This window comes from Pteropus alecto, unplaced genomic scaffold (genome assembly GCF_000325575.1).
Source record: "Pteropus alecto unplaced genomic scaffold, ASM32557v1 scaffold148, whole genome shotgun sequence".
NCBI classification, from domain to species: Eukaryota; Metazoa; Chordata; class Mammalia; order Chiroptera; family Pteropodidae; genus Pteropus; species Pteropus alecto.
The window spans coordinates 304695-329208 of record NW_006442105.1 but is presented as its reverse complement, the minus strand read 5'-3'; the positions used below and the strand labels follow the sequence as shown (position 1 = coordinate 329208).

The following is a 24514-nucleotide window of genomic DNA, read 5'->3' as shown; positions in this document are numbered from 1 at the left end:
AAAAAAAAAAAAAAAAAAAAAAAAAAAAAAAGATCCTCGATTTCTTATGTACAATATTCATATTTTAAACACAAAATCCTTTCCATAATAAATCTTGGCAGGCACATGCATTCTGATGCTGCCCGGCACTTTCCTGTCCAGAACCTGCTTTGTGCTGAGTGCCCTTGTCTGCGAGAAGAGATGGCAAAAGAAGCTCCCAGGCAACAGGAACCAGCCTTTCCCTCGCATCGCCTCCACACCTGTCTCCAGAGAGTCTGAGATGATTAAGTCCCCATCAGGGAGACAGGCCCAAATACAGCTGTGGCCCTGACTCGCTACAGCAAGCAATCAATTCCAAATCAGGTTTTGTTCCCTTTTAGTAGTTCTTAACTATACAACTTCCTTCAGAACAGAGCTGAAATATTTGCCCTTCTTTGTAGGGGTAAGAACAGCAATGCCTATATATGTTTTTAGCTGACTCAAACATTTCTTAGAAAAGAAAAGGAATGATTTTCTAAGCCAAATCAAGGAGAGGCCAATACCTCCTCCAAGAGTAGCTGTTTCTCTTTCACATATCTTCCATCCCAAAGAAATTCAATTCTACACAGGTTTTTCCAATAAAGACATAGAACACAGCATCTCTACTCGTAAGAGATTTGTAATGAAAATTTAGATAGCAATTCAGAAAAAAACTGCTTTGCTTAATAGACAATCTGCCTCTTGCCCCTAAATGTACTAGCCACAGAATTCAAATCTTTCACGATAATCTTTAAGAATGTCCACATCACACTGACTCCACAAGCCTAAATGGACAGACAGGGATGCCCATTAACCTGGCAGCACCCAAAGCAGCTGTTGCCCTCCCTACACTCTCCCTGACCCTGCAACTCCCTCCCAGTGCAGTCAGTGCAATAGAAACTGACGGTTAAAAACTTGAATTTCGTGTTTCCAGCTGGCAACTCACATCAACTCCAAAAGGCTGAAGAAGCACTTAAGAGATTCTAGATGCTCGATGAAGAAATTCACTTTAACACTTACAATTTTAAGACTGCATACATTACAACACTGCATTAGTGATACAAGTTGTAAAATACTTTTCCATTCCTTTGGATTTTGCATATGATGGTTTTTGCATCAGTCAGTGCAGGTAGTTTGAGCAAGCTTTGTTTTTGTGTTTTTTTAAACATGCATTCAACTAGATATGATTTCAGAATACATTAATACTCTCTCTTTATCATTACAGGTAGCTAAAAAATTGCCAGGCAGCCCCCAAAGAGGATTTGCTTTAGGACCAACCCAGAGTCTGCTGGAGACTTATGGTGCTGAGATGTGCTGGGCTGGGCTGCAGTAGTGTTTAGCTAAGTGTCGAGAGCATTAAGAAGAAAAGTCCTGGTTGGAGGCACGAGGCCTGCAGCACCAGCTGTGGAATATCCATGATGTGACTGCACAGCTCCATCCTCAAACCTGGGTGGGGGGAGAAAGACACACAGTCAGACAGCGCTCCTCTGGCACAGCTGCTCTGAAAAGGAGGAGGATGAAATCCACAAGTTGAGGAGGATGAAATCCACAAGAACCAGAAAGGGCAGCAGAAAGAAAAGCCACTATTCCTGAATCCTCTGGACCTCACAGAGACATCCAGTTACATCCAGAATGTTATTTCCTGCAGGAGGTGGGTACATGAAATCAATCGCACAGTGTACACAGCAAGTATACAAACAATATAAACAAAAATTTGAACACTGCACTGCCTTTGGATCAATAGGTAGCATTTTTCTCATTAGTGCTTAAATTGTGGTAGATTTGCCATTCTCAAGAGTCGACCCAGGCTTCACCAGTCACTTACATTTGCAGGGTGATCACCACTGAGGGGGCACGTAGCTGTAGGTGGGTGTTCCTGGAGCCCGATATGTGGGCACAGTGACTGGGTGGGGGGTGACAGGAGTTGGGGAGTGGGCGGTCAGCAGGGTACCTGGAAGAAAGAGCAGCATGTCTCAGTGGCAGGCAGCATTGTCCACACACAAGGCTGGGCTTATACTGCTGCACAGCTCCATGTTGCCTGACAAGGAGGGAGGTATACAAAAAGAGGGGTTGAGCCTTGGCCTCAAGTGTTGTCAGAACTCTGATTGATAACAGCTCAAAGTGTATAAACACCAAGCTCATACTGATAATATACTTGTAGACGCCTTTGTGCCTCCCCTTCATAGAAGCATACGCCATTATCTTTGCAGATCAGATGATAAATAAAATTTTTAAAAATTATTATTCAGCCTTGGGAAAGCAGAAAATTTATAATATGCTACAACATGTATAAACATTGAGGACATTATGCTAGGTGAAAAAAAGCCAGTCACAAAAAGAAAAATACTATGTTTCCACTTATATGAGGTACCTAAAGTAGTCAAACTGATAGACACACAAGGTAGAATGGTGGTGGCCAGGGGCTGAAGCGGGCAGGGGAAAAGGGGAGTTGTTGTTTAATGGGTACAGTGCTTCAGTTTTTCAAGAAGAAAAAATTCTGAAGATCTGTTTCACCACATTGTGAATATACTAAACACTACTGAACTGTATACTTAAAAATGGTTAATAAGATAATAAATGGGAGAGAGAGATGGAGGGAGATTTCAAACTACATAAGCTTCTGAGTATATTAAGATAAAACGTATTTTCCCCTATAATTAAAGTCAGTAACTATCTGAGTCCAATTATAAGCAAGAATACCTCAAACCTAAGAGATGCCCCATATCTTGCATCTCTTCACTCTCCTGTCTCCTTGCCCACATCCACCCCAGGGCTGGTCTCCCCTCCTTCCACATGCCCATGTAGTTTCTACTTGTGGCACAATCTCTTTTGCCTTCAAAGAGAAGTATAGGAAACTTAAAGAAAATAGAGACTGAGCAGAAACATGCAGGGTATCCTAAAACACTTTTCTCTCTGGCACAATTTCCTTACATTGAAGTAAAGTCTAGAAAAACAAAGAGAGAAAGATATTTTTCTTACAAAGTCCCAGCCATGAGCAACCAAGGGCATTGTGTGTACCTGGTCCCCTGCCACAGGCAACCCACATGCCCCTAGGAGGGAACCTAATCCCTGGGCATGACATCGGGCCCTAAGAGATGCAAAGGTTTTGTGGAGATGTGCCCATCCTAGCCAGGGCTCTCGTTTCTCTGTGGTTTACTTTCCTGACCTAGGAGAAGACTTGGGAAATAAAGTCGATGAATGACAAAAAATTTCTACAAGCAGCTAGGATCTCTATTAACACAGGTTAGCTTTACTAGATTCATGTAAACATCTCCATTCAGACAAGTTGGCCTACAAAGGGAGCCCATACTAAGGGCAATTACAAAGAGGGCCTGCCCCCACAGAACACAAAGAACCCCTTCTCCTCAAGCTTTACATGCTCACTGTGGCAATATGGTCACTCCTCATTCCTACTGCCAAACAGCTAAGCTCACCAACAAAGTGATCTCATCAAATTCAGAGAGTGCTGTCCAGTCATGTTCTATGGAGAGGGTACCTGGTTCATGGTTTGTTACTCTAAACTCAACTGAAAAGAGCAGAGGAAAAGGAGGGAGGTTACAGAAAAAAATAATATGCTCTCAATTCCCAAAAGAATCCTATGTCCTTCCACACAACTCTAGACATGAAAAACCATAGCCAAGAATTGAAATATTAGTGAGCTCTCCCTTCCCAGCTCTCATGCTACCACAGAACAGGCACCCCAGGGTCAACTCACCTGCTGACATGGCCATAGTGGTCCCAGCCACCATGCCCATGGTGACCCCATTGCCTCTCGGTGGAGGGATGGGAGCAGGGTACACCGTCGCTGGCATGCCGTTGGGCTGCACCACCGTGGTGTGGTGGATGACGTGAGGGGGTGCTGCATACAGGGGCTGTGTGTAGTATGTGCCTTGCTGTGGGGAAGAAGAGAGACACTGCAGCAAGATACCATACCCAGTGGGTCAGAGCCCAAATGGAATCGACCCTTCCACATACACAGTGCCCAAGAGCACCATAAAGAGCTTTACAGTGCGACCCAGGCCTACCTGTGCATATGGGCTCTGCTGGGGGTAGGCACTTCGCACAGGATATACAGCAGTCTGGTAGGGGTTGGGAGAGGAGGAGTATGGTGGCACCGCCCCGCTGGTAGGGGAACAGGATACTTTGTAAGGTGTGCCAGGAGTGTAACCTGAAACAAAGAAGTCCAATGGTTTTAACGCAAACCCACATTTGCCCAAGTGCAGGGGAGCAACCAAGTGTGCAATGAGGGGTGAAGCAGCTTTCCAGCCCTGACCATTGTCAAGACCTGCTATCACTGTGGCCCCACCCATCCTCTACTAAGATCTGACTTAATTTCTCAGACTTTATGTGCAAGGATGTGAGTGTAGCGTGAGAGTCCTTTAAGAAAGAGAAAAAAAAGAAAGCAAAGGAAAAAGTTCTACTAAGAGTATACTCACACAGAAACAGAAAAAATACCTATCCTGTTGGAATATAAATTGGTATGAAATTTCTGGGGCACACTTTGGCATTAAAAGTATGTCTCTTAATCCCACAATTCTACTTCTAGAAGCTTGTTTTAAAGAAATAACCATGGCAGTGATGTCAGCAGCCCTTTGTCTCTTCCCTTCAATCTACAACAAATAAAACATCCATGACTCAATAAGGGCTCTTCGCCCAACACACCAGGACACCTGAGAGAACCACACATCCGTACAGCTGAAGATGGATGGATTGGAACACACAGAGGAAGTGGAACTGGGGAAACAGTAGAGGTATAGCCCGTTACCCTGGTCTCTCCAGCTCCAATCCCAGTAGCACCCATGCCTCTTGCCACCCCTCTAAGGCAGTGTACATGACTTCAGCCTCTCTACTGCGGTAGTGTCCACAACCTTGGCTCCCTCCACTCTCCATCCTCCCATCCCATCTTGGCAGTAGTGCCCACGGCCTCGGCAACTCTCTATGTAGTGGATGTACCAACCATCTTGGTGACGCTGGGGGGTGACCCCAGGGACACCAGCAACAGTGATACCAAAGTCACAAACGGCAACAACAAATGCATCAGGGGGCTCCTCTGGTGCGGGGTGGAAAGTTCTGGTTCTCAAATACAGCCAGAGGCAACTCAGTAAGAGAAACCAAAAACATGTGCTATAGCACCACCTACTGGAAAACAAAAGAAAGCCCTGTAATTACCAATCTGTTGAACTCTTAGAATCAAAGTAACCAACAAAATTATACCAATATAAGAAAAGTATTTGCTATTTCAAAGGCACCCACTTGTAGAGGCACAACCCATCAAACACTATGAAAAACCATGGTAACATGGTAGCACAAAAAGAAAATAATTCTCCAAAAACTACACTTAAATAACAGGAGATTGTGATCTAACTGATAGAGAATTCAAAATATCCATCATGAAGAACCTCAACAGAGCTCCAAGAAAACTCAGAAAAGGAGTTCAACAAGCTCAGGAAAGAGAAGTACTTCAACGAAGAAACAAATTCTGGAGCTGAAAACTCAATGAGATGCAGGATGCATTAGACTGCATTGGAAATAGAGTAGATCACATGGAAGAGAGACAGCTGGAAGACAGAAATCTAGAAATGGTTTAAGCAGAGGAGAAGAGAGAACAATTTTTTTTTTTAAGTAAAGAAACTCTATAAGAACTATCCAACTCCATTAGAAATGGCAACGTAAAGATAATGGGTATTCTAGAAAGAGAAGAGAAGAAGAAGGAGAAGGGAGCAGAGAGCTTATTTAAAGAAATAATAGATGAGAACTTTCCAAATGTACAAATCCACAAAACTAAGAGGACACCTAATTATCTCAATGCAAAAATACCTTCTCCACATTAAAAGACACATTAAGACTGTCAAAAGTCAATGATAAAGAAGGAATTTTAAAGGCAGCCAGGGAATACACTCATCAGGCTAACAGCTGATTTCTCTACATAAACCCCACAGGCCAGGAGAGTGAAATGACATATTCAAAATAGTGAAAAATAAAAACTATCCAGCAAAGTTATCCTTCAGATATGAAGGAGAAATAAAGGCTTTCCCCGAAAAACAAAAGCTGAGGGAGTTCACCACTACCAGACCTGCCTTGCAAGAAATGCTGAAAAGGAGCTCTTCTACCTGAAATGATAAAGCAAAAGTATATAAAACATTAAAATGATAAATAGAGTAAGACATCTGCAACTCTATAGGAGAATAGGTTGTTAGATAATTACAGCATGAAAGTTAAAGGGAAACAAAAAGCATTAAAAATACTACAGCTACTTCAATTTGGTAACAAATAATATAAAAAAGGATACTTTGTGATAATAGCATAAAAGGAGGAAGAAAAGAACAGAACTCTGCACAGGCAAACGAAAATAGATACTATCAGCAGAAAAAGAACTATTTTAGCTACAAGATGTATTATATAAACTGCATGGTAACCATAAAACAAAAATCTAGAGCAAAGAGATAAAATATTAAAAAGAAAAAAAAAGAAACTGAGAAAAACATTATAGAAAACCACCAAACTAAAATGGTAGACAAAAACACAAGAGATGGAATAACCAGAAAATAAAAGAAAAAATAGCAGTACTAAGTACTTATGAATCCATAATTACCCTAAATGCAAATGGAGTGAATTCACCAATCAAAAGACGAAGAGCAGCTGGATAATTTAAAAAACAAAACCCAACTCATCTTAGATCTACAGACTAACACACGCAAAGTGAAGGGGTGGATGACGATACTCCAAGCAAATGATAGCCAAAGAAATCAGATGTAGTTATCAAACAGTGTTATCTCAATTTAAAAAAGCAAGTGTAGCAGACAAAATAGAACTGAAGCCAAAAAAGATATCAAGAAACAAAGATGAGCATATATAATGATCAAAGGGACACTCCAAAAAGACATGTTATATATATACCAAAACATATAAAACAATTAACAGAATTAAATTGACAGAAACACAGTAACAGGGAACTTAAATATCCCACTAACACCGAAGAATAGATCAGACAAAAAGTCAAAAAAGAAACATCAACCTTAACTGACACATTTAACCAGATAGACTTAATAGCTATATACAGGACATTCCACCAAAACCAACAAACAGAATACATATTCTTCTTAAGTGCACATGGAACATTTTCAAAAACAGACTATATGTCGGGGGGAAAAAATAAGTCTCAATAAATTTAAGATGGAAATAAAATCAAGAATTTTTTTTGACCACAACAGTATGAAGGTAGACATCAACAAGAAGAAAACTGAAAAAATCACAAATATGTGGAGATTAAACAACATGCTACTGAAAAACTGTTGAGTCAGTGAAGAAATCAAAGGAGATATCAAAAAATACATGGAGACAAATAAAAACAAAAACACGACACACCAAAGTCTATGCAACAAAACCAGTGATTTCTTCTTAAAACCAGTATTAAGAAGAAAGTTTATAGTAATACAGGCCTACCTCAAGAAACAAGATATCCCAAATAAACAACCTAATCTTAAAACTAAAAGAACTACAAAAAGAAAAACAAAATGAAGCCCAAATTCAGTAGAAAGAAGGAAATAATAAAATCAGAGTGGTCTACGGCCATGCTACCATGAACAAGCCGGATCCCATCTGATCTCGGAAGCTAAGCAGGGTCAGGCCTTGGTTAGTACTTGGATGAGAGACCACCTAGGAAGACCAAGTGCTGGTAGGCATAAAAAAATTAAAAAATAAGGGATTGTAAGCTGACAAGGTCCTTGCAATCTGTGAGGTCAACCAAAGGTTGCCTTGCCTTAAAAAAAAAAAAAAATCAGAGTGGAAATAAATGAAATAGACTAAAAAAAAAAAAGGCCAATGAAACTAAGAGCTGGTTCTTTGAAAAGATATATAAAATTGACAAACTTTTAGCTAGACAAGGAAGAGAGACGGCTCAATAAAATCGGAAACAAAAAAAGTTACAATGGATACCGTAAATACAAAGTTACAATGGATACCATAAATACAAAGAATCTTAAGAGACTACTATAAACAGCCATAGCTAACAAACTGGATAATCCGAAAAGACACTGAAATAGTAATCAAACAGTCCATGACCAGATGGTCTCATTGGTGAATTCTACCAAACTTTCAATACCTATCCTTCTCAAACTCTACCAAAAAGTTGAAGAAGAAGGAACACTTCCTAAATTCCTAACTCACCTTATGAGGCCAACATTTCCTTGACACCGAAAACATATCTTGCTCGCGCGCATGCGCGCGCGCGCTCTCTCTCTCTCTCTCTCTCTCTCTCTCTCTCACACACACACACACACACACACACTCACACTCTACTCTGATGAACATAGATGCAAAAATACATAACAAAATATTAGCAAACTAAATACAATATAATAAATGAATCATATACCATGGTCAAGTGAGATTTAATTCCAGGGATGCAAGAACAGTTCAATTTTCACAAATCAATGCGATATACCACATTAACAAAACAAAGGATAAAAATCATTATCTCAACAGATGCAGAAAGAGCATTTCACAAGAGTCAACATCCATTCATGATTTTTAAAAATTCTCAGTAATAGGTACAGAAGGAAAGTACTTCAACATAATAAAGGCTATATGTGACAAAACCACAACTAGCATTATACTTGACAATAAAAAACGGAAATCTTTTCTTCTAAGATCACCACCAAGACAATGATGTCCACTCTAGTCACTTTTACTAGTTGTCCTAGGCAGAGCAATTAGGCAAGAAAATAAATAAATAAAAGGCATCCAAATTGTAAAGGTCACTACTTGTGGATGACATAATTTTATATACAGAAAACCTTAAAGACTTTACCAAATAACTATTAGAAATAATAAAGTAAAATTGCAGAGTACAAAATCAATATACAAAAATTGTGGCATTTCTATACACTAACTACAAACTATCAGGAAGAGAAATTAAGAAAACAATGCCTTTACAATCGCAACAAAAAGAATAAAATATCTAGGAATAAATTTCATCTAAGAGGTGAAAGACCACCTGTATAATAAAGACACTGAAGGAAACTGAAGATGACACAAAGAAATGGAAAGACAGGCTATGTTGATGGACTGGAAAATATAATACTGTAAAAATGTCTATATTACATGAAGTAATCTATTGATTCAAAGCAATCGCTATCAAAATCCCAATGGCATTTTTCACAGAAATAGAACAAAAAAATCTTCAAATTTGTGTAGAATTACAAAAGACCCTGATTATCCAAAGCAAAGCAATCCTGAGAGAAAAGAACAAAGCTAGAGGTATCACATTCCCTGATTTCAAACTATACTACAAAACTATAGTAATCAAAAGAACATGGTGTGGACATAAAAAAAAAAAGACACACAGAACAGACCAACTGAACAGAACTGAGAGGCCAGAAATAAACCCACACATACAAGAACAACTAATTTATGACAAAGAAGCTAAGAACATACAGTGGAAAAAGGATAGTCTCTTGAAAAAACTAAAGTCACTTGAAAAAGAATGAAACTAGATTAATTACCTTACACTATACACAAAAGTTAATTCAAAAATGGACTGAAGACTTGAATGTGAGATCTGAAACCACTAAATACATAAAAGAAAATGTAGGCGCTAAGCTCCTTCGCATTGGCCTCAGTGATGTTTTCATGGATTTGACTCCAACAGCAAGGGAAACAAAAACAAATAGGACTATATCAAACTAAAAAAATTATGCACAGCCAAAGACCCCGCCAACCAAATAAAAAGGCAACTTACCGAATGGAAAAAAATACTTGCAAGTCATACTTCCAATCCGGAGTTAACATCCAAGATAGATAAAGAACTCATACAACTCAACAACAACAACAAAAAACCCTGAATAAAAAATGGGCAGATTTTTTTTTCCCCCAAAGAAGACATACAGATGGCCAACAGGTACATGAAAAGATGTTCAACATCACCAATTATTAGGGAAATGCATATCAAAACCATAATGAGATATTACCTCACACCTGTTAAAATGGTTATTATCAAAAAGACAATAAATAACTAATGTTGGAGAGGATATAGAGAAAAGGGAACCTTCATACACTGTTGGTGAGACTGTAAATTGGTATAGCCACTATGGAAAACAGTATAGAAGTTCCTCCCAAAATTAAGAATACAACTACCATTTGATTCAACTATTATATTTCTGGGTATTTATCTAAAGATTACAAAATCACTAATTCGAAAACATATATGCACCCCTATGTTCCCAGCAACATTATATACAATGGCCAACATATGGAAACAATTTAAGTGTCCATCAACGGATGAATGAATAAAGATGTGGTGTATACACACACATGTGCGCACATTCATATATATACAATGTAATATTACTATGCCATAAAAAAGATGAAACTCTGCCATTTGAGAAAACACAGACGAACCTTGAGGGTATTATGCTTATCGAAATAAGTCAGACAGAGAAAGACAAATACCATATGATTTTACTCATATATGGAATATAAAACCACCACCACCCCCAAACACACACAAGAAAAACAAACTCATAAATACAGACAACAGATTGGTGGTTATCAGAGGGGAAGGGTAAAATGGATAAAGGGAGTCAACTGTACAGTGAAGGATGGACACTAGACCTTTCTTTGGTGGTGAGCATGGTGTAATGTATACAGATGTCAAATTATAATGCTGTACACCTAAAACTCATAAAATGTTATAAAAAATGTTACCTCAATTAAAAAAAAAAAAGCATGGATTTGATCAAAGGCTCACCTCTAAACATGCTTAACAGTGTTATTACAGCAAAGCAAAAGGAGAAACTTGTCAAACACCAGAGCTTAGGTAAAAAGACTTCTGGGTTAAGACAGCAGGTTGAACACATACATGTTTGTCCTCACCCAAAATTATATTAAAGCATATTAATAATAAAAAAAAAAAAAAAACATAAAGCCATACAGATCAAGAATGGAAGAGAAGACAATATTTTAGAATCTAAAGATTTTATAACCTAAAAAGCAGAAGTGGAAAAGTCCTTTAGCAGTCTCCAAAAAGCTGCAATTTCAGCTGGCAGAGAAAATCAGTGGTGTCAAGAAGAAGCCTGACACTAGAAAAGCCCCTTCTCCAGCACCCGGAAACTGTTAGCACTTGTTTCCAGGAGTTGATGAAGGGCTATGATCTGGAAGAGTGGCTGAGAGTCTATCTGGTAAGCAGTAAGGTATTTGGCTCCCCTTTCTGAACAGAGAATAGTTTATTCTCCTGGGAGGGTGAAAGAGTATCTCTATACTACTATGTTCATAGCAGCTTTATTCACAATGACCAAATGTCCAGCAAACTGTGGTACATCCTCACAGAATAATCCTAAAAAAAAAAAAAAAAATTATATGAAAAAGAAACCAGACATAAGAATACATGCTGAGTCCACTGATCAGAAATTCTGGGAAAGATCTATCTAATCTATAGTGATAGAAAACCAGTTAGCACTTCCCAGGGGCCAAAGGGCATGAGGAAATCTTTCAGGGCGAGTAAAGTAACTTGACTATGGTGCTGTTACCCATCAGTATACATCTGCCTAAACACACCAAACTATACACTTAAAAGGATAACTTTTCATATTTGTAAATTATACCTCAATAAAACTGCTTTCTAAAATCTCTGAGACACCATTCCTCATTCCCCAGAACAGCTGGCATGGTAGAGTGCGCACACGCAGTCCATGAGAGTGTCAGACAATACAACTTATAATAGAGGTACAAATATACTTCACAGAGAACCCAGAAATTCACTCTTAGGTATTTTCCCTAGAAAAATAAAACATATATCCACAGTAGGACCTGTAATAATGTTCACCAATCTTATTCACAGTAATCAAAAAACAGGAAATAATCCAAATGTTCAACAGGAGAAGAGATAAATTATGATACAACTATATAAACACTACATGGAATCGAAAGGAAAACTCAGAAGTGGAGAATGATCTGGTGAAGGTAAAAGGAGAGCTTCTGGAGAGAACTGGGCAAATGGCACAGATGATAGAAGTTTCATTCATCTCCTCTTGCAACCACACAAAGTTGAGACTGAAACACAGAACAAACAGAAAGCAGAGTCGCCTGAGGGTCTCGATGAACAGAAGCATTACAACTAGGGAGAGAAATAATCAACCTGCAACCGTTGGAGGTAGGATAGGGTGAAGACGCGAGGCTGCCTGGTCCCAAGCGACAGAGTGGGACAGAGGCTGCGGCAGCAACAAATGCCTCTTAAAGAGGTCGTTTCTGCAAGCACACTTTCATGGTAACGAACCTGCTCGCTCTGAGCACCAGTACTGGGTCGGCTGCATGAGGGTAACCAAGGACTTATAGGGGTACACTGAGTTAACAGAGTGAGGGCTGGAGGTGAGGCTCTTCCTGGCAGAAGTGCTGTGGTATCCATTGTTCCCTGTTGAGCCGCCCCACTCCCAGTGCATGGACGCAGTGCAGTCATAGGTGAGACATCATCAAACTGGATAAGAGAGGTCACATCGCCCAGAGGATTCCCTGAAACTCTACCTCCCCCAACTCCTGGCCCCACCCAAGCCACATCCAGCTGTGTTCTTGGGGAGTCCAGTGCCACTTTCTGAGCAATGCCAAGACTCACACTGGTGGCAGCTGATCTGTTTCAGGCGTGGCTTCTTAAAGCAACTATAAGCGTAGCATCTGTGGATTGCTTGCTGTCTCTTCTTAGCAGGTGGCCCCAGAGTGGCACAGACTGGAGCTAAACTTGGCCTGCAGTTGAATCCTTCTCAGGACCATGCCACTGGACACCCACCATACAAAGCCACGCTAATAAAACTGAGAGACTTAGGAGCTTTAATTAGTACATAGAAAGAGACACAGAAAGGCAGCCAAAATGGGAAGACGAAGAAGCAGAAACCATGTGAGAGAAGAGAACAGAGATCAAGGAAAAATGAAGTCAAGCAATCTAACAGATGCAGAGTTCAAAACATGAAGATGGTTATAAAGATGTTCAATGAAACTAAGGGAAGTGTAGATGAATTCAGTGAGAACTTTAACCAAGAAATAAAAAACATAAAATTGGAAACGGACATTATAAAAGGGAACCGGTCAGAAATGAAGAACAAATTATCTGAGATGAAGAGTATATTAGAGGGAATCAACAGAGTAGATGAAGAAGATCTAAACACCGATACAGAGGACAGGGAAGCCAAGGACATCCAACCAAAATGGCAAGAAAAAAGTAACCAAGAATAAAAATGTAAGGAGACTATGGGACAAAATGAAGGGTAACAACATCCCTGTCATAAGGGTGCCTGAAGAGGGAGAACAAGTAGTTGAATAATATTTGAAGTAATAATGATGGAAAACTTCCCTAACACGGTGAAGGAAATAGACATACAACCCCAGGAAGCTCAGAGAGTCCCAAGAAAGAGGAACCCAAAGTGGCCCACACCAAGACACATCATAATTTAAATGCCAAAGGTTAAATACAAGAATCTTAAAAGCAGCAAGAGAAAAACAATTAGTTATCTACAAGGGAGCTCCCATAAGACTGGTAGCTGATTTCTCAAAAGAAACTTTGCAGGACAGAAGGCACAAAATATTCAAAGTGTTGAAAACCTGAGATCTACAACCAGGAATACTTTATCCTGCCAAGCTATCATTTAGAGTCAAAGGACACATAAAGAGCTTCCCAGACAAAAATTAGCTAAAAGAATTCATCAACACCAAGCCAGTATTACAGAAAATATTGGAGGAACTTCCTTAAGAAGAAAAAACATATATCAAAATCACGAATGAAGAATAGTAATAACTACATATTTATCAACAAGTAAAAACAAGACCCCTATATATGCTGCTGACAAGAGACTCACTTCAGATTAAAAGGGAGGGGATGGAAAAAGATATTGTCTTGATGCACCTAGAGAATATTATGCTGAATGAAGTAAGTCAGATAAAGACAAATACCACATGATTTCACCTATATGTGGAATCTAAAGGAGAAAATAAACAACAACAAAAATGGAAACAAAGTCATAGAATATTTTGAGGGCTACTAGACAGGAAGGGAGCTTGGGGGGACGGTGAAAAAGGGCAAAGAGATTAAGAAGTACAAATGGATAGACACAAAACAGTCATGGAGATATAAAGTGTAGCATAAGGAAAGTAGTTAACAATGTTGTAAAAAATATGTAAGGGGGGAGAAGGGTACTAGATTTAGTAGGCTGACCACTTTATGAGTTATACAGATCTCTAATAACTACGCTGGACAACTGAAACAATTATATTATTGTACACCAACTAAAATTGAAAAAACTCATTGAATTATACAATGTAAATATGAGCAACTAATTGTCAATTATACTTCAATAAAGCTGGGAGGGGAGGAACACTTCTGAGATGATGAAAGTACTTGGTATTTTGTTTCAGGTGGTGATTACATGAGTATGTATAACAGTCAAAATTCATCCAACTGAATATTTATATATGGATGTTTATGCATAAATTATAGCTCAAGTGGAAAAAATGAACTGAATATAAAAAATTAAATTAAGAAAAATTTAAATTGCATTATTTAAATTTAAAATGCCCCTCTCTCTAGCTACTCATCTCCCAGGCTTTAAGAGGGATAAAAAAGGAAAGTGATGGTATCGTGGGTATATGTTAAAACTCATCAAATTGAAACTTTAAATATGTGCATTTTCTTGTATGCCAAATATAGCACATTACAGCCATAAAAAAATTTAATTATAAAGGCAAAGGTAATGTGAAAGCCATCAATTTCTAACCACACACTGACATTCTCAGGAGAAGGCTCAGTGACAGCTGCTATTTTGGCTTCCTCAAATAGATTTTCCTGTTCTTCTCATTTTTCTTTTGACTCAGTTTCTCATACACAATCATCTAAATAACTGGCTAGATCAGATGAGGAGTTGAGATGCTAGTGCAAGATGGGCACACTGTAACCAGTCATGGTGATGGAAGCATGGCACCAAAGCAGAGTAGCTATTCACCACCACATGCCATGACTGAGGCCAGTCTCTGACACAGAGCTGATCAGGGAAGGTCCAGTCCTCTTGACAAGTTACTGACTTCAAGGGAATATAACAAGAAAACAGACCACCAATAGAGCAGTACTGACACAGTCTTAGCCAGCAAAATCAGGAGTCAAGTTTTCTCAAGGAAAGGAAACTTGTGGATGAAGTAGGCTCTGTCTGGAAAGCTCCCTCTTTCTCAAGTCACACCCCTCCTTCACTTCTCATAACTTTGCAGTAGTGGCAACACTGAGTAACTCATAGAAGGACAAAACCAAATGTGGTCCCCACTTATTAGCTTAACCTGTTACTTTCCTTAATTAAGAAATCCTCCCAGCAGTCATTAAACTCACACCTAATCAAACTGTTATCATTTTTTTATAAAACTTTCATATAAGAAAAATATTCATAGAACTGCCCACGGTTATGTAATATTTTGAGAAGAAATGCTACAATAAAAACTTGAGAATCACATTTAGAATTTCTAGTGCTACCAATTTTCATATGGTTAAAAAGAACAAACCAACAAGGACTCCTTTATTCATTGTTTAGAAAAAACTTTAATATTTAATTTAAAAATTTCATGACGGAGATGAGACAACTGGAAATGTGAATACTGCTTATAAAATCAACAGTATTTAAAAATTACTATTATTTTTTAGGTGTGACAATGATATGTCTTAAAATTTACCTTTTAAAGATATCAGGGTTTGGAGAAACATGGCGAAGTGAGAAACATCCCAGATCTCTCCTCTTGAAAAAAAACAATAAGCTGAACATATAAACTCAACAATAAAAAAACCCAATCTACACACAAGAACGTCTGAGCGTGGGATCTGCGCATAAGAGCCACCATAAGTCAGAACTACAGGTGTCTGGCGGTGGACTGGGAGAAATAAAGATGCTGCCTCTCATAGCTGCTGGAACTACCTGTAGAAGGAGGGGGAGGAGAGAAGGTGCTGCGAGTTCCCTGAACAGCCCTGCTTGGGAAAGTTAAGAGGTCCACGCCAGTGGCGGCAGGGCCTAGTCATCAGGGCAGAAAGCAGAGAAGCGAGACGGCAGAAAAACAACAGTTAATTTTTACCAGCTGTAACTGCAAAACCAGGGCTAAGCTGCAGCCTCCAACTCCCAACCCAAAGGGTCGCTCCTCCCATACCCTCTGAGATAAAACACTGCAGAGACCCAGGGGAATCTGAGCAAATGCTACCAAAACTGTTGCTAACACTGACAGACTGAAACTGAGGGTAGCGAGCGTGATTAAATATCTATAAGAAAATAAAAAGGCACTATTAAGGTTTTATGTAAAGCAGGGATCCAAGAGGCCTAGATGCTACCTACTGGAAAAAAAAAAAAAAAAGCACCTTCTTTACAGCAGGCTAAAGAGAGACCTTTACAATGATAAATCTTTCTGGAAAAAAAAAGCAGAATATACTTCCATTAATGTCCAGGTGGAGAAATAGTCCATTAAACACCATGAACAATGAAGGTGACAAAGCATCTCAGAAAGAAAGAGGAAAATCTCCAGAAAATAAGCTTACAGACATAGAAATATGCAACTTAAATGACAGAGAATTCAGGATGGTACGTGCAGGAATTTAAAAAACAACTACATGAGCAGAATGAACTCTTTAGCAAGGAGATTGAAACCCTGAAAAAGAATAGAATAGACTTTCCGAAGATAAACAACAACAACAACAAAACAACAACCAACAAATGGAGGAAAGAATCAGTGATATCGAAGACAGAAATCTAGAAATAAATCAGAAGGAAGAAGAGAGAAAACAGAGAATAAAAAATAATGAAAGAGAAATACAAGAACTAGCTGACACCATCAGGAGAGGAAACATAAGAATAATGGAAATTATTGAATGTGATGGAAAGGAGCAAGGACTAGAAAGCATTTTCAGACAAATAGTTGATGAGGATTTCTCAAATCTAAGGAATGAGCTGGAGCGTGGAATCAAAAAGTCAACAGAACATCCAATTATCTCACCCCAAAAAGACCTTCACCAAAACACACTGTATTAAAATTATCAAATATCAATGACAAAAACAGAATTCTCAGGGCAGCCAGAAAGAAGAAAATGGTAACTAATAAAGGAAAACCCCTTAGATTATCTTTGGACTTCTCAGCACAATCCTTACGAGCCAGAAAGGAATGGAATCAAATATTTAACTATTAACTGAAAGAAACTATCAGCCTAGAATTATGTATTCAGCTAAGCTTTCCTTTACACATGAAGGAGAAATTAAGACTTTTCCATACATACAAAAATTGAGGGAATTCTCCACTACAAGGCCTGCACTCAGGAAATACTGAAAGGAGTCAACTCACCTAAAACAAAATGATGGAAAAAAAAACATAATTCGGAGTAAGGTGACTAGCAGGCAAACAGAAGCAGAGGAGTGTAACCCTTAATAGGGCATTATAAGCTTAAGAAGAGAATTGCCATAGCAAGGTAGTAATGAACGTTCAGCATACATAGGGACAAAGTGAGATAACAATGACTGAAAAGGGGGAGATTCAAATATCCAAATTTGCAAAGGGAAATGGAGATAAGGCACGCACAGAAGAAAGTGGATGGCAGTGTGTGTGTGTGTGTGTGTGTGTGTGTGTATTATATATATAACTATCCTTTACATATTCGTAATGGTAACCACGCACATAAGATTCAGAAATAAAGTATATAACATAAAAGAACCAGAGAGAAAACCCACAAAAGCCAACCAAAATAACACAGAAACACGAGGACAAGGAGGCAATGAAACACCGAGCTACCAGAAAGCAAAAGATAAAATGGCTGTAAAAAAGACCTCATATTTCAATAATCAATGTAAATGGACTGAACTCACCAGTAAAAAGGCACAGAGTAAGGGCGGTGGACTGGGAGAAATAAAGATGCTGCCTCTCATAGCTGCTGGAACTACCTGTAGAAGGAGGGGGAGGAGAGAAGGTGCTGCGAGTTCCCTGAACAGCCCTGCTTGGGAAAGTTAAGAGGTCCACGCCAGTCAGCTCCAAAGACAAATACAGACTCAGAGTGAAAGGATAAAATATGACATTTCAAGCAAACAGCATTCAGAGAAAAGCGGGAGTAGTGGTTCGAATATCAGGTGAAATAGATTTCAAAATAAAAAAGGTAAAGAAAGATACTGAGGGATACTTCATAATGATAAAGGGAATCATGCACCAAGAAGACATAACACTTATTAATATCTATGCTCCCAATCAGGGAGCCGTGAAATATGTAAAGCAATTACTAATAGAACTAATAAAGGGAGAAACAGAACAAAACACTATCGTAGTAGGGGACCTAAATATCCCATTGTCAGATATGGACAGATCATCCAAACAGAAAATCAATAAAGAAATAACAATCTTAAACGACACATTAGACCAACTGGACATAACTGACATATACAGAGCCTTCCATCTCAAAACAGCTGCTTATACATTCTTCTCTACTGCACATGGAACATTCTCAAAATCGACCACATACTGGGACAGAGATAGCCTCAAAAAATATGAGAGGGTTGAAATCGTATCAATCATATTCTCTGATCATAGTGCTTTGAAACTAGAGATCAACTGCAAAAATAAATCGGGAAGGACCACAAATGCATGGAGATTAAACAGCATGCTACTGAAGAATAACTGGGTCAGAGAAGAAATAAAAAGAGAGATCAAGAGATACAGAAAAACGAATGATAATGATAGTACAACATATCAAAGTTTTGGGACACAGCTAAAACAATCATAAGAGGAAAGTTCATATCATTACAAGCCTATCTCCAAAAACAAGAATGAGCCCAAACAACCTAATGTTCCATCTTAAAAACAAGAAAAGGAAGAAAAGAAGCCTAAACTCAGCAGAAGGAAAGAAATAATAAAATTAGAGCAGAAATAAATGAAATAGAAAATAAAAAATGACAACAAAAAATGCAACGAAGAGCTGGTTCTTTGAGAAGCTTAATAAAATTGACAAACCCCTGGCTAGACTCACTAAAGAAAAAAGAGAAAGGACAAAAATAAACAAATTTCATCAGGAATGAAAGAGGGGAGATTACAACTGATATCACAGAAATACAAAGGATCATACAAGAATACTATGAAAAAGTATATAACACCAAATTTAATCACCTAGAAGAAATGGAACCAGCACTTAGAAAAATACAGTCTTCTCAGTCTGAATCAAGAAGAACTGGAAAATCTAAATAGACCGATCAGCAGTATGGAAATTGAAACAATCGTCAAAAACCTACCAAAAAGTAAAAGTTCAGAACCGGATGGCTTCACCAGTGAATTCTACCAAATATTCAAAAAAGATTTAATACCTATTCTCCTCAAACTCTTCCAAAAATTTGAAGAGGAGGCAATACTTCCCAACTCATTTTATGAGGCCAATATTACCCTGATACCAAAACCTGGTAAAGATAACACAAAAAAAGAAAAATACAGACCAATATCTCTCATGAACACAAATGCAAAAATCCTAAATAAGATACTAGCAAACCGAATACAGCAACACATTAAAAAGATTATACACCACTATAAGTGGGCTTCATCCCAAAGGCACAGGGATGGTTCAACATACGCTAATCAATTAATGTGATACACCATATAAACAAATTAAAAAATAAGAATCATATGGTCATATCAATAGATGCAGAAATAGTCTTCGACAAGATAAAACATCCATTTATGATGAAAACACTTAACAAAATTGGTATAGAAGGAATTTACCTTAACATAATAAAGGCCATATATGACAAGCCCTCAGCCAACATTATACTTAATGGTGAAAAACTAAAAACCTTCCCTCGAAGATCAGGAACAAGACAAGGCTGTACATTATCGCCACTGTTATTCGATATAATATTGGAGGTCCTAGTGAGTGCAATCGGACAAGAGAAAGATATAAAAGACATCCAAATAGGAAATGAAGAAGTCAAACTGTCACTATTTGCGAATGACATGATTCTCTATATAGAAACCTAAAGGCTCCACAGACTACTAGAAACAATAAGCAAATACAGTGAAGTCTCAGGACACAAAATCAATGTTCAAAAATCCAAAGCGTTCCTATACTCTAATAACTAAGTATCAGAAAAAGAAGTGGAAAAAATAATTCCTGTTGCAACGGCAACAAAAAGAATAAAATACCTAGGAATAAATCTAATGAAACATGTGAAGGACCTATATAATGAAAACTATAAGACCCTATTGAAAGAAATCGAAGAAGATACAAAGAAATGGAAGGATATTCTGTGTTCTTGGATTGGAAGAATCAACAAAGTCAAAATGACTATATTACCTAAGGCATTATACAGATTTGTTGCAATTCCTATCAAAATCTCATCGGCATTTTTTAAAGAAATAGAACAAAAAAAAATCATCAGATTTGTATGGAAGCACAGAAGAACCCATATTGCCAAAGCTATCCTGAGAACAAAGAATGAGGCTGGAGGTATCACTTGGTCCAACTTCAAATTATACTACAAAGTGACAAGTAATCAAAATGGCATGGTATTGGCAGCAAAACAGACACATGGACAAGTGGAACAGAATCAAGAGTCCAGAAATAAACTCATAATTATATGGGCAAACAATTTTCAACAAAAACTCCAAAAATATACAATGGAGAAAGGAAAGTCTCTTCAATAAGTGGTGCTGGGATAACGAGAAAGCCACCTGTAAAAGCATGAAACTAGACTGTTGTCTATCACCACACACCAAAATTAACTCTAAATGCATTAAGGACCTGAATATAAGACCTGAAACAGTAAAGTGCACAGAAGAAAACATAGGAGCTAATAAACTCAAGGACCCTGGAGTTAAAGAGGATTTTATGAATTTGACCTCATGGGCAAGGGAAGTAAGTGCAAAAATAAAGGAATGGGACTACATCAAATTATAAAGCTTCTGCTCAGCAAAAGAAATCGTCAACAAGGTAAAGAGACAACCATCTGAATGGGAAAATATATTTACAAGCGACACCTCCAAAAAGGGCCTAATATCCAAAATATACAAAGAACTCATACAACTCGATAAAAACAAAACAAAAAAACGATCCAATCAAAAAATCGGCAGAGGATCTGAACAGACATTTCTCTCTAGAGGACAAATGGCCAACAAATATATGAAAAGCTGCTCAACATTGCTTGCTTTTAGGGAAATGCAATGAGATGCCATCTTTCACCTATTAGAATGGCTATAATCAACAGAACAAGTAATAACATGTTGGAGAGGATGTGAAGAAATAGGAACCCTCATACACTGCTGGTAGGACTGCAAACTGGAACAGCCACTATGGAAAACAGTATAGAGGTTCCTCAAAAAAATAAGAATTGATCTATCATATGATCCAGCAATCCCGCTACCGGATATTTACCCCAAAGACTTGAAAACTCATATCCAAAAAGATATTTGCACACCGATGTTCACAGCAGCATTATTCACAGTAGCCAGGTCATGGTAGCAACCAAAGTGTCCTACAACACTTTGGCTAAAGAAGCTGTGGTACATATATATACAGTGGAATATTTCTCAATCATAAGAAGAGATGAAATACTGCCATTTGCAACAATGTGGATGGATCTCGAGATAATCATGTTAAGTGAAATAAGCCAGACAGAAAAAAGTTGAAAATCACATGATATCATTTATATGTGGGCTATAAACTGAAAAGCAACAAATAAAGAGGAAAATCAAACATGGACAATGGACTAGTGGTTACCAGAAGGGAGGGGGGATGTGAGAGGAAGAAAAAATAAATAAAATGTTAAATAAATAAATAAATAAAATAGAAAAACTAAAATTAAAATTAAAAAACAAATAGCAAGCAGGAAGGCTTGGATCTTCAGCAATCTGATCTGAAAGAATAGCTAGCTGGCAGCTAGGTATTAGCTGGAAGAACAAATAAAGGTAAACTATGCCAACGTTCAATACGCAAAGCCAATGTTCTATATGAGAAACTAATTGTCAAGAAGAATGAGAACAGAAGCTATTTGAGAAAGAGAAAACACACAAGCAATAAATTCATACCTGGAGAGAAAACTGGAGAAAATAAACCCCTTAAAAAATTCATCAAATTCCTAATAGGAAAGTCCATGACCATTCTGTCACTGTTCAAACTGTAAAAAGAGAAAACGGAAGCTGTGGACCTGAACAAGCTTCCAAGGATACAGTGTAACCAAAGTGAGAACTAGGCCTACACCCCTCCAAAGAGAAGTTCTCTGATTCAGAAGCATTTTTTGGCCCACCGCATCCACTGAAAAAAAGGTGAAGTCTTTTACCCACAACTGATGATAGGCCAACAACCTGTGATGTCTCTCCTTTCATCTAATGAAGGCCTGAGGAAATCCCTCCCCTGGCCCTAGGTCTCATCATCATCTGAAGTGTCTTTAATGACACCTGCCTCATATATATGCTTTGCTGAAGATAAAATAATGACTCCAAGAAGCTATCATGTGTAGGTGTCTGTCAGAATGCAATGAATGGTACAGTACACTTAAAATTTGTTCATCTTGTATATGTAAATTTCACCTAAAAAACAAAACCAAAAAAGAACTATAAACAAATACTGGCAATACACATGCTGAAGTAAATGGGGTGACATGCACTGACATTCGCAACTTATTCTGAAAGATAATAAAAAAAACAAGATGCACCAAAGAATGGATGAACACATATGCGATACAAGTAACTTCAAAAGTAGATTTTTGAAAGTTTAATTGCAGAATTTTGGCACTTGATATGCAAATATTCATTATCAACTTTCTTCAGCTTCTTGTATATTTGAAACATTTCACAGTAAGCTGTAAGAAAAATAGTCATCCACTATTTCCACTAATTACAGTAATGGTTTTTAACATATTATCTTACTGATCGTTTTTTCCTAATTTGTTTGATACAATTAAAGTTTAGCTAGAATTTTAAATAATTCTATTTTTCAGTTACAGCTGAAAATATTATTTTATATTAGTTTAAAATGTATAGCGTAGTGGACAGCTACATAATTTATGCAGTGACCTCCCCTCTCCCCCGATTAGTCTAGCTCCTACTTGGCACTAACATAGCTGTTGCAATGTTAATGACCATATTCTGCATGCTGTACTATACATCCTCATGACTATTCTGTAATCACCAATTTGTACTTCTCAATCTCTTTACCTTTTTTACCCAGAACCCAGCCCCCTCCCTTCTGACAACCATCAGTTTGTTCTCTGTATCTATGAGTCTATTTCTGTTTGTTTATTTTGTTCCTTAGATTCCACATATAAGTGAGATCATATGATATGTCTATCTCAGTCTAACTTATTTAACTTAAAATAATACCCTCTAGGTTCATCCACATTGTCACAAATGCTAAAATTCTTTTTTATGGCTGAGTAATATTCCATTGTACATATGTATCACTTTTTCTTTAGCCAATCATCTACTGATGAACACTTAGGATGCTTCCATATCTTGAGTATTATAAATAGTGCGGTAGTAAATAAGGGTGCATATCTCTTTTCAAAATAGTGTTTTGATTTCTTTGTATAAATACCCAGAAGTGGAATAATTGGGTCATAAGGTCATATTTTCAATATTTTGAAGAACCCCTACAATGTTTTCCATAGTGACTGTACCAATTTCTAATCCCACCAACAGCTCCATGAGGGTTCCCTTTTCTCCACATCCTCGCCAACACCTATTGTTTGCTGATTTATTGGTAATGGCCATTCTGACAGCTGTGAGGTGATATCTCATTGTGATTTTAGTTTGCATTTCTCTGATTAGTGACATTGAGCATCTTTTCATATGTCTATTGGCTATATGTCCTCTTTGGAAAAATGCCTATTCAGGTCCTCTTCCCATTTTTTAATTGGATTGTTTGTTTTTAATTGGGGCATTGAGTTTTATGAATTCTTTATGAATTTTGGATATTAACTGCTTATCAGATGTATAATAGGCAAAAATCTTTTCCCATTCAGTAGGCTATCTTTTTGTTTGCTAGTGGTTTCCTTTGCTGTGCAAACACTTTATTTTTTATCCCTTTTAATAACATTTTATTTTTCAATTACAGTTGGCATACAATATTATATTAGTTTCAAGTGTACAACAGTGATTAGACATTTATATAACTTACAAAGTGATCACCCAATAAATCCAGCACCGATTAGACAACACACAGAGTTATCACATATCACTGACTATATTCCTTATGCTATCCTTAATGTCCCCATGACTATTTAGTAAGTATCCATTTGTACTTCTTAATCCCTTCCCCTTTTTCACCCATGCCCCAAGCCACCTCCCATCTGGCAATCCTTAAAATGATTTCTGTATCTATGAGTATGTTTGTTTTCTTTATTTTGTTCTTCAGATGCCACATGTAAGTGAAATCATATGGCATCCTAATTTCTCTGTCTGACTTACTCCACTAAGCAAAATATTCTCTCGGTCCATCTATGTTGTTGCAGATGGCAAGATTTCATTTCTCTTCATGGCAGAGTAATACTCCATTGCATATAGG

General features: G+C 37.8%; 1 protein-coding gene and 1 pseudogene across 4 annotated transcripts in view; one reads left to right on the top strand and one right to left on the bottom strand.

Annotated features, from left to right (window-relative positions):
• Positions 1-619: 619 nt before the first annotated feature.
• Positions 620-24514, bottom strand: part of FAM168B (family with sequence similarity 168 member B) — a 57390-nt gene continuing 33495 nt past the window's right edge. For all 4 annotated transcript variants that reach the window (XM_006919853.3, XM_006919852.3, XM_015595601.2 and 1 more), the window contains exons 4-7: positions 4023-4165; positions 3713-3890; positions 1823-1948; positions 620-1443 (exon numbers count right to left, since the gene is read on the bottom strand). In XM_006919853.3, the coding sequence (XP_006919915.1) occupies positions 1836-1948; positions 3713-3890; positions 4023-4165 (434 nt within the window). In that variant the 3' untranslated portion in view covers positions 620-1443; positions 1823-1835. The remainder of the gene's footprint in view (positions 1444-1822; positions 1949-3712; positions 3891-4022; positions 4166-24514) is intronic.
• On the top strand, positions 7560-7678 carry LOC112469236 (annotated as a pseudogene).